The sequence below is a fragment of the Apodemus sylvaticus genome, chromosome 10, assembly GCF_947179515.1.
Source record: "Apodemus sylvaticus chromosome 10, mApoSyl1.1, whole genome shotgun sequence".
NCBI lineage: Eukaryota > Metazoa > Chordata > Mammalia > Rodentia > Muridae > Apodemus > Apodemus sylvaticus.
In genome coordinates, this window is record NC_067481.1 from 78548438 (window position 1) to 78567055 (window position 18618).

The 18618-nt window shown below is 43.4% G+C and overlaps 1 protein-coding gene across 1 annotated transcript in view; it reads right to left on the reverse strand.

Annotated features, from left to right (window-relative positions):
- Positions 1-8508: 8508 nt before the first annotated feature.
- The window catches only part of LOC127693698 (hepatitis A virus cellular receptor 1 homolog), a 36002-nt gene continuing 25892 nt past the window's right edge, over positions 8509-18618 (reverse strand). Inside the window, exons 8-10 of the mRNA XM_052194757.1 lie at positions 14067-14178; positions 12580-12616; positions 8509-9566 (exon numbers count right to left, since the gene is read on the reverse strand). Coding sequence (XP_052050717.1) covers positions 9464-9566; positions 12580-12616; positions 14067-14178 — 252 coding nt within the window. The 3' untranslated portion in view covers positions 8509-9463. The remainder of the gene's footprint in view (positions 9567-12579; positions 12617-14066; positions 14179-18618) is intronic.

Here is an 18618-nt window from a genome sequence, read left to right on the forward strand (position 1 = left end):
AGTGTTGTCATGTAGGCTGGCTAATTGGAGTTAAGAACAGCCTAAATGAAACAGTAAGTAATCACTCTGGATTATCCACAGGAAAGTAGATAACAGCATTGAGGGTAGGCAGCTACCCAACTGTTGTGCTGTTTAAAGCTTATTATAAATATAAAAGTTAGTGTGTGTGTCTTTCATCCAGGAACTAAAGGGACAAAGGCAGGGAAGACACCTCATGCTGAATTAAGTGCTTTTTACAATACCTTTGTGCTGCCCAGTCAGGGCACAGCTCATTCTCCCAAGTGCGCAGCCTTCAAAGGACTGGGCTAGTGCTCTCTCTCTCTCTCTCTCTCTCTCTCTCTCTCTCTCTCTCTCTCTCTCACACACACACACACACACACACACACACACACATGCAGGGCTGGCTCACCCAGGCCTTCTCCATCAGTGCCCACTCCACTGTACTGCCCAGTTGAGGCTCAGTGCCCCTGAATGCTACACCCGTGAGGCAGCATGATTAGCTTTCCTGCTCTCACAACCCCAGGGTCAGCTCAACTGACCCCCTCAGGTGGTGAGGGTCGAGGGGGCGGAGGATATGCCCAGGCCACCTCATGACATGGAGTGGAAGAGCCAGTTCTCCAGCACTCTTGCCCGCCCTCAGGGCTGTCTCGCCTGTGCCCATCCACCAGGGCCAGATGTACTGTGCTGCCTAGGCAAAGTGTCGGGCCAGCTCACCCACTCTCATGACCCCAGGGCCAATTCTCCCTCACTCTTTCCTCAGGGCTGATTCTCCTGCATCCACTACCTCTCCCCATGCCCCCACCTGTCCACCCTTCATCCCCACTACCCTGCCCCTATGTTAGTTCTGCTGTGCTGTCATGGCTAAGGACAGGACCTGCTTTCCTGAGTGCTGCAGTTGATAAGGGGACCCTGTAGGCAGCTTTCCCAATGGCTGGTGGTGGTAAGGGGGCTGAGGGAGTATCAGCCTGTGCCACCCAATGGCAAACAAGTGACAGGGTCAGCTCTCCCTCACTCAAGCCCTCCAAACTGGCTCATCCGCAACCCCCCACACCACCAGGACCAGCTCCACTCTTCTGCCTGGGCAAGGTACAGGGCCTGCTCCCCTGAATGCTGCAGCCAGTGAGATGGAACTAGCTCTCACAAGCACAACATCTAGTGAGGGGCCGGGTCTGTTATGCACAAGTCCTGGAAATCCACATAGTCCCTTGTGGCTGCCCTGACCAGGGATATATCACCATGTTCTCTAGTGTCTGTATGAGCCACAGACATCGACACCAGCTCCTGTCTCAGCATAGCAAATGACTCATACAGGGCCCTCAGTGGCGACTTGGGCTGGGACATCACCATGGCCAGAGGTCGTCACCATGGGGCTGGTCACTCAAAGCTACTCCTCTTCACACGCCACTTCCATCTCTCTTCACAATGCTCAAGCTGCTCCACTCCTCTTTCTCCCCCATCTGGCCACCACATGCTCGCACATTGTGGAGGCTCCCCCTACAGCTTGGGCATACAGTCGACAGGCTCCTGGGCAGCATCCTCCATCCACGCTGTGTGGAATGGCAACAAGCAGGTATCTGTGACCCACCTGCGTCATGCAATGTAAGGCAGGTCTGTGGATGGCATTGCAGTTGGCAGGTCTGTCTTCCTTCTCTTATGCTCTGCTGCTGGATTTGATTTGATTTGATTTGATTTGATTTGATTTGATTTGATTTTTATGAGTTCTAGGAATAAGACAGCTTTGGCTGTCAAGCCAGGCATCAAGCTAGGATGAACAAAGGACTGCCCACTGCTCTGTCTTTGACTGATGTAAGAACACCACCACCAATGAGGTGCCATTGCCCAACTACATTCTTGATAGCATCTTTTGACACAATAAGTTTTCCATTTTGATAAAGTCTAACTATTTGTTTCAATTGTTCATGCTTCTAGTATTATAGTCAAGAGTGATTTCCCAATAAGTTTTGACATTCATACTTATCTTCCTTGCATGGTAAATAGAAAATAAAGATCAAGAGAAAGCTGTAATGAATGTCATGCAAATGTCAATCAGTGGTGGCACAAAAACCAATGTGATTTTTCTTTTCTTTCTTTTTCTTTTTTTTTTTGGGGGGGGGGGAGGCGGGGAGTTTCAAGACAGGATTTCTCTGTATAACCCTGGCTGTCCTGGAACTCACTCTGTAGACTAGGCTGGCCTCGAACTCAGAAATCTGCCTGCCTCTGCCTTCCAAGTGCTGCCTACCAAGTGCTGGGATTAAAGGCATGCACCACCACTGCCCAGGAAATGTGATTTTTCTTTCTTGAAAAAGCAGGAGTCTATGAGGGCTGGAAAGACTTTCAGCATGGATGTCATGTGAACCCCCGGAAGTTCCAAATTCCCAGGCTTTACAACAACTAACAATAGATACCTCCAGGGATTTCATCCACTGGCTCAGGCTCACAGGCACAAACTCCAGTCATATTGATAGCTGATGAGGTCTGTCCTGACTCTGGAGGCAATGCTAGGCTCTTTCCCCTACATCCTTGTTCCTCCCACAGCTGTAACTCTGGGCCTTCCCTCAGTGTAGACTGGAAAGCTGAACTGAGGTCTTGTTTCAAAATGGCTTCTGGTTGAGGCCCTTTGAGTTACGAGTGGGAAAAATGGGACTTTTCCCTCTTGCTGACTCACGTGCCAGAGGAATCAGCCCACTCAAAACCCACGGCTGGATTTAGGATTTGTGGGCCTGTGGACCTCTCCTGTGGTAGAACAGCCCATCTCTACTCCTGCTCACCTTTGGGAGAAGTTCTCCTCCCTCTGCTTCCTGGGAAACTGCAGGGATGAGGCCCAGGCTTCTCCTCACTTCTCTGCATCACAAGCCCCTCCGCTCCCCTTTCAGGGATCCTGTCATTCCCTGCCACAGGCCTGAAGCTCTGTAATTCCTTCTGTGGGAAACAGGCTGTTCTTTCTTATTCTAATCAGCTCCTTCCCAGGCTCACAGAGAGGCAGTCTCTGGTCTTCCATCTCATGCAGAAGTCCCTCCAACCAGCTTGGTCTAAGGAGGGAGTTCCTGGACAGCCAAGACTACACAGAGAAACTTTGAATTAAAAAAATAAGGAAGAGGAGGAGGAGATATAAAGCTACAAAGATGTTAAGATGATAGGGATTTAAGATGAAGGAATGGCTGTATGGAACACACTATTTCCTGGCCTGTCACACACTCTTCTCCATGAAGCAATAGTAGTGGATACTTGTCATAATACACTTGTCGAAACTCAGAATGCATATCAGCCAGAGAAAGAGACTATGGACTTCAGTTGACAATTGTGCCAACATTAATTCACCAGTCTTGATATCTGTGCAATATCCAAGGACGTGGATTGCTGATGCTGGCGAGGCCTCTCTCTCTATCCCTCCTCTCCCCTTCTTCCTCTTCTCCCCTTCCCAACCCTCCACCTCCTCTCATTCTCTCTTGCTCTCTCTACCTTGGTCTTTTTCACTGTCTCAATCAGCCTGTGTATATGTCTGTGTGTGTTGAGTGCGGAAGGTAGTTTTATGGGAAATCTCTGTACTTTCCACTTAGTTTTGCTGTGAGTGTAAAAAGATTTCTAAAAACAAAATCTGTTTTTAAAAAGTGACTGGGTCATCATCAAAGTATTTTTAGGCTCCTGCAGGTGCAAACACTGGTGAGGACAGCCAGCCCATATCAGCATTCTGCAGTGCGGAACAGGGGTCACCTTCGAGTATCTTCCACAGCACAGTAAGGATTTTCTTTTTAGCTTTTTTTTTTTTTTTTTTTTGTGATGAAACATTGAGTCCTTTGAAGGCCCAAGTACAGAGTCAGCTGACAGCTGTTCACCAACTTCCTGGGGAGCCTCACAGATGCATGGGGGCACTCAGACATCATTTTCCCAATACTACCTCCTGGAATCCAGGCCTGGGGCAGACCTGCTCTCGCTGACCTCACATCCTGACCAGGACTTGGTTGTCCACCTGCCCTTGCCCATTGTTGGTATTGTCCTGTTCCATTTTGTACATTTTATGTTCTTCCAGAGGACTTAATTCAGACATCCTGAAGGCATTCTCTCTTCCATCCTCTCTCTTCTCAGTCTCCCTAGGTCAATGGATTTTAGTCTAAGCCGCACACACATATTGAGCAGAGAAACTGAACACTCTGGACACCAGCAGCAATTAGTGGGCCAGTGGGCAGTTTTCAGCTTTCCAGATGACTCAGCTGAGAGGCCAAAGTGGCAAACTATAGGTCATGATGAGACCTTGACATTTCCCCAAACTTCAACACTCTCCTCCAGCTAATCACAAAGACAGAGTAAAATAGCCACATAAAATCCCACCAACAGTGGAGGAGTGTTCCTCTTTCTCCACATCCTCTCCAACACCTGCTGTCTCCTGAGTTTTTGATCTTAGCCATTCTGACTGGTATGAGGTGAAATCTCAGGGTTGTTTTGATTTGCATTTCCCTGATGACTAAGGATGTTGAACATTTCTTTAGATACTTCTCAGCCATTTGATATTCCACAGGTAAAAAATTTTGTTTAACTCTGTACCCCATTTTTTAATAGGGTTACTTGGCTCTCTGGAGTCTAACTTCTTGAGTTCTTTGTATAGATTGGATATTAGCCCTCTGTCGGATGTAGGGCTGGTAAAGATCTTTTCCCAATGTGTTGGTTGCCATTTTGTTCTTTTGACAGTGTCCTTTGCCCTACAGAAACTTTATAATTTTATGAGGTCCCATTTGTCAATTCTTGATCTTAAGAGCATAAGCTATTGGTGTTCTATTCAGGAAATTTTCCCCTGTGCCCATGTGCTCAAGGTTTTTCCCTATTTTCTTTTCTATTAGTTTCAGTGTGTCTGGTTTTATGTGAAGGTCCTTTATCCACTTGACTTGAGCTTAGTACAAGGAGATAAGAATGGATTGATTTGCATTCTTCTGCCTGCTAGCTGCAAGTTGAACCAGCACCATTTGTTGAAAAGGCTATCTTTTTTCCACTGGATGTTTTCAGCTCCTTTGTCAAAGATCAAGTGACCATAGGTTGTGGGTTCATTTCTGGGTCTTCAGTTCTATTCCATTGATCTACCTGCCTGTCACTGTACCAGTACCATGCAGTTTTTAACACTATTGCTCTGTAGTATTGCTCTGGAAATCAGTCTGGCGGTTCTGCAGAAAACTGGGCATGATACCGGAGGACCCCATTATACCACTCCTGGGCATATACTGAGAGGATTCCCAGCATGTAATAAGGACACATGCTCCACTATATACATAGCAGTCCTATTTATAATAGCCAGAAACTGGAAAGAACCCAAATGGAGGAATGGATACAGAAAATGTGGTATATTTACACAATGGAATACTACTCAGCTATTAAAAACAATGAATTAATGAAATTCTTATGTAAATGGGTGGAACTGGAGGATATCATCTTAAGTGAGGTAACTCAATCAAAAAAGAACACACATGGCATGCACTCACTGATAAGTGGATATTAGCCCAGAAGCTCAGAATACCCAAGACAAAATTCACATATCAAATGATGTCCAAGAAGAAGGAACGAGAGGGCCCTGGTCCTAGAAAGGCTAGATGCAGCAGGGTAGGGGATTTCCAGGACAGGGAAGCAGGAGGACATTGATTGGGGAACAGGGGGAGGGAAGAGGGATTATGGAACTTTGGGGGAGGGGGGAACCAGGAAAGGGGAAATCATTTGAAATGTAAATAAAGAATATAACTAATAAAAAACGGAATAAAAGATAGTCATATAAAAGAAAGTCATACATATAAACACATAAAATAGTTAAACTTCAATACCATATTTAAAACCAAGCTGTAGATCATAATAACTCCTGTTAAGTCATCATCCCAAAGCTGTAGATTATCATAACTCCTGTTAAGTCATCATCCCAAAGCTGTAGATCCTCATAACTCCTGTTAAATCATCATCCTAAAGCTGGAAGTTTTCGTCTTAGCTCCTGTTCAACCCAGAATACTTAGGAAGTTTCCAATCCCATATGCCTTCTTCAGTATCTTTCTCAGGCTTAGATGACCACAGACTCTGTAGATTACCCTTTCCTCTACATTCCTGTCTAAAAACCTATTTTAATCTCTAATACAAGAAACTATGTAAATAATCTACCTTTCCCTATTGCCCCATTATCCACACCAAGCCATCTAACTTAGAAACAGGCTGCTAAAATAAATTCATATATTCTAAAACAATGTTTACTATATCTTTAATATATTACAATGTTATATTTCCTAAAAGGGGAACTCCTCTCACACAGATATGCTCCTAGGTCCCTTGTTGCGATGGCTATTCCCAGTTGTCAAATTGACTATATCTGGAATGAGCTACAGTTCAGAAATGGGGTGCACACCTGTGATTACCATACTTGTCATCCAGCCCCTGTGAGACTCTGCTCACCTCTCCAGTCCTACTCCTCCACATACTCCTTCCTCCCTTGATGGCAGCCAGCCACACACACTAGTCCTGGGAACATAGCTTCCTGCTTCCAGGGGCCTCTAGACTTGGTTGATGCATTTCAAGAGACATTCGCTTTGCTACATATGCCTTTCGATTCATCTGGAATATCACTCTTGGTCTGGAGAGATGGCTGAGCCATTAAAGGCTAGACTCACAACCATAAAATATAAGAGTTGGAATATCGCTCTTTCCTAGGGACAGGCTATGAGGTTCTCTACAGCATTAATACTCAGCAGACCTTCCCAGCAGCCACAACTCCAGGGTGTGGCTGGTTCACAGTGGGCAGACTAGAGATTCTGCTAAGGCCTCAATCCATCTTCCATGCCAGTTTCCAAGTTCCATGTGTCACGATTGGTAAGCCAAGTGTCATCACGACATCCTCTCTTTTATTGGAATTAATCAGCAGATTAATGGGCCCAAAATAATATCCTTTTAATTTTCTCCTAAACTCCAGCTTCTCAGGAGCTTATAGTTCAGAAGTGGACTCGGAACTACTCTGTCCCCAACCCTAAGACAGGCACTTAGCACCTGCTTAAATAATGACAAATTTTAACCCAATTTACCCCTGTCCTGTAAACCTATACATAGTAAGGTGAAGATGTCTAGTTCAAAGGAACTTGTGAACTTGCAAAAATAAATGGCAAGTCAGTTTTATGCATCCCAGCTCTTAGGATACAGAGGCAATACGCAAAAAAACCATGAAGGCAAGCCTGGACTATAGAGGGAGGTCCAGGCAACCTGGGCGACACAGTGAGACCCTAACTAAGAAAACAAAAAGTATAATTAAGCATTGTAATACACTGTTACACTGCCTATTGTGGGTAACAGAATCAATTGTGTCGTAGAAGCTCAAGATTCAAAAAAAATTTCAGTAAAATCAACAAGAATGATATATCCATGGAAATATTAACAAAATTTATCTAGGTTCTTTCTATCAATCATCTCAATGGATAATTTTTTTTCAATAGTCTATATTAGAGTGAAACATGGTTATTTTAAAAACAGATCAGACAACATACAAAACTGGATTTGTGGTTGTAATAACATAAAAATTATTGACTCAGCTCCAACTCAACATTGGCTACTACTAGTAAATGTGCTAGAATGAGAACTTGTACTCTGGAATGTTTTCCACTGCTCAAAGACTCCTCACTAGTAGCCTTTCATTGCAATGACCACTATCTGCCAAGGTGAGGGTGGAAATAACAGCAAACAGATGAGAAACAGACATAGAGAAGTTACTCGGTTGTTACTGCTGACAGTATTGGAGCCCAATAGAAGACATGTTTTCTGCTGAGTCCCACATACTTTTTTTCACAGAATATCACTAATCACCATGTTCTTGAGTTCAAGCAAGTTTTGGAAATGCTTAGTAGGACAGCCAAACAGGTCCCCAGACCCTTTCAGTTCTATCACACATTTTTAGGCAGCCTGAATAACAGAGCAGGCATCACTCCCTATGAGAAAGGAGGCAGGGAGGACAGTGTAGGGGAGGGTGGCCCCATCTGGTGGCCTCACCGATGTAGATTTCAGAATGATCTTGGCAATCTGTAGACAAATCTGCAAATCAGGACTGTCATTGCTAAAGCAATGTATATTTGATGTATAATTGCTACAAATTGCTACAAGAAAAAAAGAAAATCCTGTAGTTTAAACACAATGCGCTTTTAGAGCAGACGAGGGAAGCTCTGTTAGGCAAGCCCAGAATGCAACTTTCTGCATTTCTGACTTTCCAGGGGTGGGGGAAACAGAAACAAAACAAAACCCATCAAACAAACAAATAAAAACAAACAAAACCAAATTATACACATATTCATTTCCAAGAACTCTATAGCATTGGGAATGTGGACCAAGATTCAGCACGCTGCTCTCCTTGGCTTCTATAGCCTGAATCTCTCTGATCTGGTGTCAGAGATCACTCAGACTGAAATAGAAATTAACATCCTCTAGCCAATCTGCTCTTTTCAACAATCAAACTGCAATGAAGATATAAATAATACAACAGCCCTTGTTAACTTTTATCAATATCAAATATTTTATTGCTTGTGACAAACTGATTCACTGAAGAAGATGTTGTGTCTTTCTGAAATAAATTTAAATATAAGCATGGCTTGAAGACATTTGAAATGAAGAAATCTGGAGGAGGTTTGCAATAGTCTCCAACATTGTCACAGCTGCAATAGGACTTCTGTCAGCAGAGAGCCTGTGTCCTTCTCTCTCCCCTTCCCCTTCCATTTCTGTAATGTCTCCTCCTAGCGCCTAATTCAGAGCTCAGTGGGTGAATTTAGGAACAGCGAGCATCAAGACAGAAGTGGTGTAGAAACAGCACTAATGAACTCAATCCCTTGGTTCATTATTTTCTTCCACTACTGTCTGCTGGTCCATATTCACCATGGTAATCTCTCCTGACATAAAACACCTATCTTTATCCTACGATCAACTGCATAATAAATGTGTTATATTTCGAGAACTATGAGAAAGCATCACCACCTATATTGGCAGCATTAGACTCTCTTCTATTTATCTATGAGGGAAATTAAAACCTCCATGCTCCCATGATTTTACCCCTTAGGAAGGGTAGAAGTAACATTTCAAATTACAATAAAATAGATAAAACACAATCAAGTGCTTATAAATTCAGAAGGCCCCTCCCACCAACTTTTAATTCCTATTCCTCTCTCATTAATGATTTTAATAACCTAGATAGAATTCTTGTACTACCAATGATTACATTGACTAAAGGAAGCACAAACTTCTAAAATGTTCAGGTTTGAGATAATCGGTGAGCAGAGACACCGAGGCCATGTTGATACAAGAATTAGAATGATGTTAACCTGAGTTTTGAGTGTACACAGTAGAGGGTTACCCTCTTCCCTGCAGCTGGAAGAACCAACACAGAAAATCACCCTGGAGCTGTAATGGGTGTGACTCTGTGACATCATGACAGCCTCTGTAATCTCAGGCAGAAGGCCCCTGAGAGGGCCACTGGGACTCAAGGTCTATCTTCAATAATGTAGATGTTGTCTTCAGCTCTGGGACGCATACCCACTGCATTCTGCAAAGCTTCAATCTTAGAGACGTGGAAGGCAACCAAACTGCAGAGAGAGAGAGAGAGAGAGAGAGAGAGAGAGAGAGAGAGAGAGAGAATGAAGTCATCTTTAAGGTTTGAGAAGAACATTTATAATAAATGCTCAGGACTCCAGAAGCCCCATGAACAAAAAAATATAACAGCAAACAGTACTGCATAGGGCCTTGTTATTAAGTCATAGAAAAGTTTGTTTAATAAGTATCAGACTAAGAATTATTTTTGAAACAACAGCTCATATTGGAATCCTTCAATAGAACATGAAAGTAGACGGTCTTAAGAGACAGATAACTACTATCAAACCCAGGTACCCAATCAAGATGTGCATTTTGAGGCTGCACTAAGACTTGGACTGTAACCCTTTAGTAAAGGTGAGGAGAGCTTGGTAACCCCTATAACTCTGAAGCTCATGAAAAGGTAGAAGGAAAGAACCAGTTTCACAGTGTTGTCCTCTGACCTCCACAGGTGCCATGACACATACCCAAGCGCATACACATACAAACAGACACATACACACATGCATGAAACAATACAAGGTTGATTTTTTTTTAAAGAAAGGATTTTGAAACCTATATCACATCTACCTCCTCTAAGATTAAGTATAAAGTAGAAACATGTATTTAAAACCACAAAGCACAGGAACTGGTGTCTGTGCCATCATGTGAACAAAAACATCAGATATGGAACTGCAGGAAACTAATCTGGGGAGAGGACTGCTGGTGTTGGTGGCTGGCCCATCCCGACAGGTATGGGAGGTGCTTCATTTGGAGAGCTCGTTCACTGTTAATCAGTGGAGGCAGAGCGGGCTGATATCTGAGCATCTAGAACTCCTGGAAGAGCAAATCAGAGAGGACTAGAGACTCTCTTGACTAGTCAAATCAGAGAGGCCATCTCTTCTACTGAAATGTAGACCCAATATGAAGGTCTCTAGTTGACCAGGTAAAGACACCTGTGCTGAGAATTACAAGGAAAAGGAGCAATTCAGCTTCACTCTGCCTGGGACAGTTACACATGTAGTAAGACAGTATAAAGTCAAGACACTCCATGTGATAGATACAACCGAGGAAGCTCCCAAACGTGTTAAGTAGTGCTTAGTTTGGCCTCCTGGGTTTCTTTCTTGCTATTTATTTATTTTATATTGTATTTATTTATTCATCCACTTGGTTTTGTCAGCATCTCTCTACATTGCCCTGGCTATCCTGTAACTCCCTATATAGAACAGGCTGACCTCAAACTCATAGAGATCCACCTGCTTCAAACACCTGAGCATTGGAATTAAAGGAATGAGCCATCCTACCTGACTTCATTTATTTATTTTTACACGGGGTGTTTCTAGACGTCTCAGCTGGCCTTAATCATATAATCCTCCTGCCTTAGCTTATTGAGTTCTGAGATGATAGGTATGCACTACCTTACCAATGTCCTCATCCCTTTTTTCAGGCTTATATTTTCTCCAGTACTTTCTTTTAAATGAAGTAATCAACATTGGAGCAGAACTGAGGAGTAAGCACATCTTGCTGCACAAACAGGAGAAGCAGAGGTTGTTCACTGCCCTCTTCTAGTCTCCACACATGTGTACCTGCCCACCCCCAAGTCTGTCCTCCTGTCCCTGTCCCTCCCAATGCCCCACCTCTACCTCCCTACCTATCTTTCTCTCTCACATACACAAATAGTATATTTAAATTAAATATTTTTAAAAGATACCTTACTAATAAAGGAACAAAAATTAAAATGATGTTTTCTTTCAACTATGAGATTTATTTCCTGTCCGTTTTCAGAAGCAATTAGTTCGATTTATATTATATTTCATTTAGCACTTAGACTTCGAAACATGGGCTCCTGAGGTTGAGACCCCGGATGTGCCTCCCTATTTCAGAGCCTGTCTTCTGATCTGTAACGTGAGACTGACAGCAGTTCCATCTTAAAGGTTTATTACTGTAAGGGAAGGTATGACTGGAACTTAACAGGAGCTGACTGCATGAGGCACTCACGATGGGCTGACACTGTTCAAGACACAGTCTATAGATTTGTCCTGTGATTGACAGAGACACCGGTGAGGCTGTGGATGGCAGCCTGAAGGACATGGATGTTGACTGAAAGAAATGTAACCCAGTCAAGAAAACTAGATGGCTTTATACCAGGGATGGAAACCATGTGGCACAGAGGAGGCACAGGGGACTTACACTGGAGACGACTAAATGATCGTCTCAAGTACAGTAAACTGAAGAGCCTATGAGGCAGACACTAGTGCAGTGAGTGATGGGGCCTGGTGTGGAGCTGTGGAAACACTGGCCATACCACAGTTCCACAACACTCCTTACAGCCTCAGGAGTTATCTTCCTCTAAGTCTTCTGCTCCCTTTGGGCTTTCTCCAACTGTGGACCACTTAATCCTGTCATCCCCAACTTGCTTGCCTGAAAGTACCTGTCTACTAGTTTATATGCTCTGTGGTATACTTTATCAGTTTTTAATTGTGTGGGCCTCAGTGACAGAAAACATTGAGTAAAATAGGAGTGGATCAAAGCTACTCATTCGACACCAGCACCAGGAGGCAAACCCCACAATTCAGCATCAGCCTATAAGACATTTGAATTCTAATTCTAACCTTGAGAGGTTTTCTGTTCCTGTCCCGCCATAAATGCAGACAAATACAAATGAAGAAAAATATCTCTGAGAAGTGAGGGTAACAAGAAAGGGACCCATTAAGCAACATTTGGGGACTGAAGGTGCAGAATGGGAACTAAGCACTGGGAAACACAGCTGTAATCCATGATTTAAAGAATCTGAGGCAGGAGAGTCTTTAAATTGTGAATTCCAGCTTGTCCTAGGCTATATAGAAAGTTCCAGGCCAATCTGGGCCACATAATGGGACCCTGCTCAAATCAACCAACCAACAAAGCAATCAATCAAGCAAGCAAGCAAGCATTCAATCAATCAGTAAAGAATAATTTACTTGCAAAAAATATCATAGAGGAAAATTCTCAAGACTGTTAGTTCAAGACTGCACGTTCCTTGCCATTTACCTTAGAGATGCCGACTTCCGTTTCATAAGTATGTACCCTAAATTGGGGTAGGACGTGATAAGAAAAGTTGAAAGGAGAATTGAACATGTTTTTCTTCCAATCAAGGATATTGTTTCTGCTTTTAATCAATCCATACCTCCACCCCCCCCACCCCCCCCACCTCCACCCCACTACCCCCCACCACCCCCACTTTGGGCAATGCCTTCCTGTGCTGCACAGGAAGGATCTTCTTATTCAATGTTTGATATATTCACCCACCTAGCCTAAGTTGCTAGAATGACATTGTAAATTATTGTTCACAGAAAGAAACAAAGAGATGTAGGTTTTTCTAATGTGCTGCTAGAGAACAAGTCCTTGAGGGAAGAATAAACAATTTTGGGCTAAGGAGGGAACACATTTCTGGCATTTTACTCAATTTCTAAGTAATTTTCCCTATTAGACACCGTCTGATACATATCCCAGGCTGGCTTCAGACTTATAGAATGTTGAGATTATAGGTACATGCCACCTGAAATAAACATATTTTAAATAATTAGAGGAATACATCTTGAAACCTGACAAGCATATTCTTAGTTCTCATTTTTCCCAGTTGTGTTAAACAAGGCAGTAATGAGCTGACATGCAGCATCTGGAGAAGTCAATGAAGTTCTTACACAGTGACTGAACTACACAAACAGGAACGCCTCACGCAATTGCACAAACCCTCCTGGAAAGGGCTAGGTAGGCCTGGGTGCCACCTTCAAATAGTCTGTGACTTTTTCAACACTGATACTTTCTCTTCTACAAAATATGTCCCACAAACTTTCAGCAGTATCATCATAGGAAAGAAACTAGATCCCAAGGGTAAGAAGGGAGAGAACTCATCATAGGTCTTAAAATAGCCTTAAAATCCCAAGTCTATACCAAATATCTTGTGCTATAGTATTTGATTCCTTTTATAGAAAATGTAAATCATATTTCCATTTTGATGGCATTAACTGAACGATGAAGGAGTGGGTTAAGAAACAGCAATGTTGCCAACCACTGCAGCTTACTCCTGTGAGCCCAAAACTAGGATGGTGGAGGCAGGCATGTTCAGATGAGGCAGTCATCCTTAGCTACCTAGTAATTTCAATGCCACCCTGGTCTACATGAGATCAAATTGTATAAAAACTAAAAGCAAAACAATATAAAAGCATGAAAAATTAAAAACAAGCAGTCACTGGTATTTAAACTCTGAGTTTTACAGAAGAGGGGTCTTTGGAGACATAGTAGTCATGGTTCAAGATAATGAGCACTCTCCAAGAACCAGAAATCACCTGCAGTGCTGGTAGGTACCAGATACATCCTTGGGGGAGTGGATTGCTTACCGAGTGTCTTGGATCTGGGCATGTGGAGAGCATGGGAACTCAAAACCCCTATGACATGTACACTTACTTAAGGCAGTCAGAAGGACTGCGAGAGAACCCTGGCTCTCCTTCTTTGGGGACAGTCATGAAATTACTTACTGGTGATAACCACAGTGCTCACAAGCAGCAGCAGCATCAGGGCTGCAATGAGGATGCCAACATAGAAGCCCTTAGTCAGGTTTTTCTGTGGCTTCCGTGGAGGTATTGCTGCCTAAGGAGACAAGAAATAAAATAACAGTAGTAATAGATGAGCAATACAAACCAACGGGGCACTAAGGGAGAGGAACAGAAAATACAAGTTAGACCTTCATCCTCAATGGCCTGGGACTAGTCTGGAATACAACGCAAGATCGAAGGATCTGAGGTGGTAAGGGCAGTGGAGTCTGGACGCATGTGAATTCAAAGTGTTTCTGAAGCTATGGAAATGGAAAGGGGTCCTGTGCTGCTCAAGATGATGACATGTGTGTACACCTCAAAATTATGACTGCATGCATAATGTGGGTGGATATATCATGTATCCAATTATGTCAGCTTTAATAGTCAGTAGCGTATTCCTTAAATGCATCATCTTAGGACAATAAAAGAAAAAAATCTCATTTCTAACTCTGCTTGCTCTCTGTGTGCTCATCTGCTGGTCCTGGTCTTTTACCACAGACTACCTGTGAATGCAATTTAAGATTACACATTTTTATAAAATTCCAGTAACAAATGGTAGTCTTGAAAACATATACACACAAATAACATTATTATTATTGGGCAGCCTTGTAGTTATGACTTTAGGAAGATAGGCAGTGTCTTAGTCAGGGTTTCTATTCCTGCATAAACATCATGACCAAGAAGCAAGTTGGGGAGGAAAGGGTTTTTTATTCAGCTTACACTTCCACGTTGCAGTTCATCACTAAAGGAAGTCAGGACTGGAACTCAAGCAGGTCAGGAAGCAGGAGCTGATGCAGAGGCCATGGAGGGATGTTTCTTACTGGCTTGCTTACCCTGGCTTGCTCAGCCTGCTCTCTCATAAAACCCAAGAGCACCAGCCCAAAGGTGGAACCACCCACAAGGGGCCCTCCTTACTTGATCACTAATTGAGAAAATGCCCCACAACTGGATCTCATGGAGGTACTTCCCCAACTGAAACTCCTTTCTCTGTTATAACTCCAGCCTGTGTCAAGTTGACACACGAAACTAGCCAGTACAATTGAGCCCTTGTCAACTTGACACACAAACACATCATTATTAAGCCTCAACCCTTACTTTCTTATTCATCCCCAAGATCTAAATAACTTTAAAAGTCCCATAGTCTTTACATATTAAAAGTTCAATCACCTTAAAATCTCCAATATCTTTAAAATTCAAAGTCTTTTAAAAATTCAAAGTCTCTCAACTGTGAGCTCCACTAAAATACTTTCTTCCTTCCAGAGGGAAACATATCAGGGCACAGTCACAACCAAAAGCAAAACTCAAACTCCAATAGTTCAATGTCTGGGATCCAACTCACGATCTTCTGGGCTCCTCCAAGGGCTTGGGTCACTTCTTCAGCTCTGCCCTTTGTAGCACACAGCTTGTCTTCTAGGCTCCAGCTGCCTGTACTCCACTGCTGCTGCTGTTCTTGGTGGTCATGGCATGGTACTGGCATCTCCAAAACGCTGCTATCTTCCACTGTAATTAGGCTTCACCAATACCCTCTCATAGGCTCTCATCAGGGTGACAAGCCTCTGCTCCTATGCATGACACCTTCAAGTCCTGGGCCATCAATTGGAACTGAGGCTGCACCTTCACCAGTGGCCTTCCATGGCTTCTCACTGTGCCAAGAGCCTCAGCTACTCTTCATGACCCCTTCATGCCTTCAAAACCAGTACCATCTGGGTGACTCTTACACAGTACCAAGTCCAGCCACAGCAAAAAATACAACTGTGGCTATCTCTAGAACACACTCTCTATGCTCTCAGAAAACACTTCCAAGAAGATTTCATCTCAGTAATGCTGGTCTCTTCTTAATCACCGCTAATTTCTTAGCTCCAGCTAACCAGCATCAATAGTCCCAGTAACACAAAGGTTGCTTTAGTGGTTCTGGTACCTTGTTACTTACAGCTGATTCTTCAGCCTCAGCTAACCAAAACCACAGAATCTTCACAATCCAAACATGGCCACTTTAAGTCTTTAATCTTCCCTCTGAAATTTCACAAGCCAGGCCTCCATCTTCTGCACTGTTTGTAACCTTGTCTTCCAAGCTTCTACAGAACTTTCCACAGCTTTTCTAGCTCAAAGTTCCAAAGTCCTTCCACAATCCTCCCCAAAACATGGTCAGGTTGTCACAAGAATACCCCACTACGCTGGTACCAATTTGTCTTAGTCAGGGTTTCTTTTCTATTCCTGCACAAACATAATGACCAAGAAGCAAGTTGGAGAGGAAAGGGTTTATTCAGCTTACACTTCCACGTTGCAGTTCATCACTAAAGGAAGTCAGGACTGGAACTCAAGCAGGTCAGGAAGCAGGAGCTGATGCAGAGGCCATGGAGGGATGTTTCTTACTGGCTTGCTTACCCTGGCTTGCTCAGCCTGCTCTCTCATAAAACCCAAGAGCACCAGCCCAAAGGTGGAACCACCCACAAGGGGCCCTCCTTACTTGATCACTAATTGAGAAAATGCCCCACAACTGGATCTCATGGAGGTACTTCCCCAACTGAAACTCCTTTCTCTGTTATAACTCCAGCCTGTGTCAAGTTGACACACGAAACTAGCCAGTACAATTGAGCCCTTGTCAACTTGACACACAAACACATCATTATTAAGCCTCAACCCTTACTTTCTTATTCATCCCCAAGATCTAAATAACTTTAAAAGTCCCATAGTCTTTACATATTAAAAGTTCAATCACCTTAAAATCTCCAATATCTTTAAAATTCAAAGTCTTTTAAAAATTCAAAGTCTCTCAACTGTGAGCTCCACTAAAATACTTTCTTCCTTCCAGAGGGAAACATATCAGGGCACAGTCACAACCAAAAGCAAAACTCAAACTCCAATAGTTCAATGTCTGGGATCCAACTCACGATCTTCTGGGCTCCTCCAAGGGCTTGGGTCACTTCTTCAGCTCTGCCCTTTGTAGCACACAGCTTGTCTTCTAGGCTCCAGCTGCCTGTACTCCACTGCTGCTGCTGTTCTTGGTGGTCATGGCATGGTACTGGCATCTCCAAAACGCTGCTATCTTCCACTGTAATTAGGCTTCACCAATACCCTCTCATAGGCTCTCATCAGGGTGACAAGCCTCTGCTCCTATGCATGACACCTTCAAGTCCTGGGCCATCAATTGGAACTGAGGCTGCACCTTCACCAGTGGCCTTCCATGGCTTCTCACTGTGCCAAGAGCCTCAGCTACTCTTCATGACCCCTTCATGCCTTCAAAACCAGTACCATCTGGGTGACTCTTACACAGTACCAAGTCCAGCCACAGCAAAAAATACAACTGTGGCTATCTCTAGAACACACTCTCTATGCTCTCAGAAAACACTTCCAAGAAGATTTCATCTCAGTAATGCTGGTCTCTTCTTAATCACCGCTAATTTCTTAGCTCCAGCTAACCAGCATCAATAGTCCCAGTAACACAAAGGTTGCTTTAGTGGTTCTGGTACCTTGTTACTTACAGCTGATTCTTCAGCCTCAGCTAACCAAAACCACAGAATCTTCACAATCCAAACATGGCCACTTTAAGTCTTTAATCTTCCCTCTGAAATTTCACAAGCCAGGCCTCCATCTTCTGCACTGTTTGTAACCTTGTCTTCCAAGCTTCTACAGAACTTTCCACAGCTTTTCTAGCTCAAAGTTCCAAAGTCCTTCCACAATCCTCCCCAAAACATGGTCAGGTTGTCACAAGAATACCCCACTACGCTGGTACCAATTTGTCTTAGTCAGGGTTTCTTTTCTATTCCTGCACAAACATAATGACCAAGAAGCAAGTTGGAGAGGAAAGGGTTTATTCAGCTTACACTTCCACGTTGCAGTTCATCACTAAAGGAAGTCAGGACTGGAACTCAAGCAGGTCAGGAAGCAGGAGCTGATGCAGAGGCCATGGAGGGATGTTTCTTACTGGCTTGCTTACCCTGGCTTGCTCAGCCTGCTCTCTCATAAAACCCAAGAGCACCAGCCCAAAGGTGGAACCACCCACAAGGGGCCCTCCTTACTTGATCACTAATTGAGAAAATGCCCCACAACTGGATCTCATGGAGGTACTTCCCCAACTGAAACTCCTTTCTCTGTTATAACTCCAGCCTGTGTCAAGTTGACACACGAAACTAGCCAGTACAATTGAGCCCTTGTCAACTTGACACACAAACACATCATTATTAAGCCTCAACCCTTACTTTCTTATTCATCCCCAAGATCTAAATAACTTTAAAAGTCCCATAGTCTTTACATATTAAAAGTTCAATCACCTTAAAATCTCCAATATCTTTAAAATTCAAAGTCTTTTAAAAATTCAAAGTCTCTCAACTGTGAGCTCCACTAAAATACTTTCTTCCTTCCAGAGGGAAACATATCAGGGCACAGTCACAACCAAAAGCAAAACTCAAACTCCAATAGTTCAATGTCTGGGATCCAACTCACGATCTTCTGGGCTCCTCCAAGGGCTTGGGTCACTTCTTCAGCTCTGCCCTTT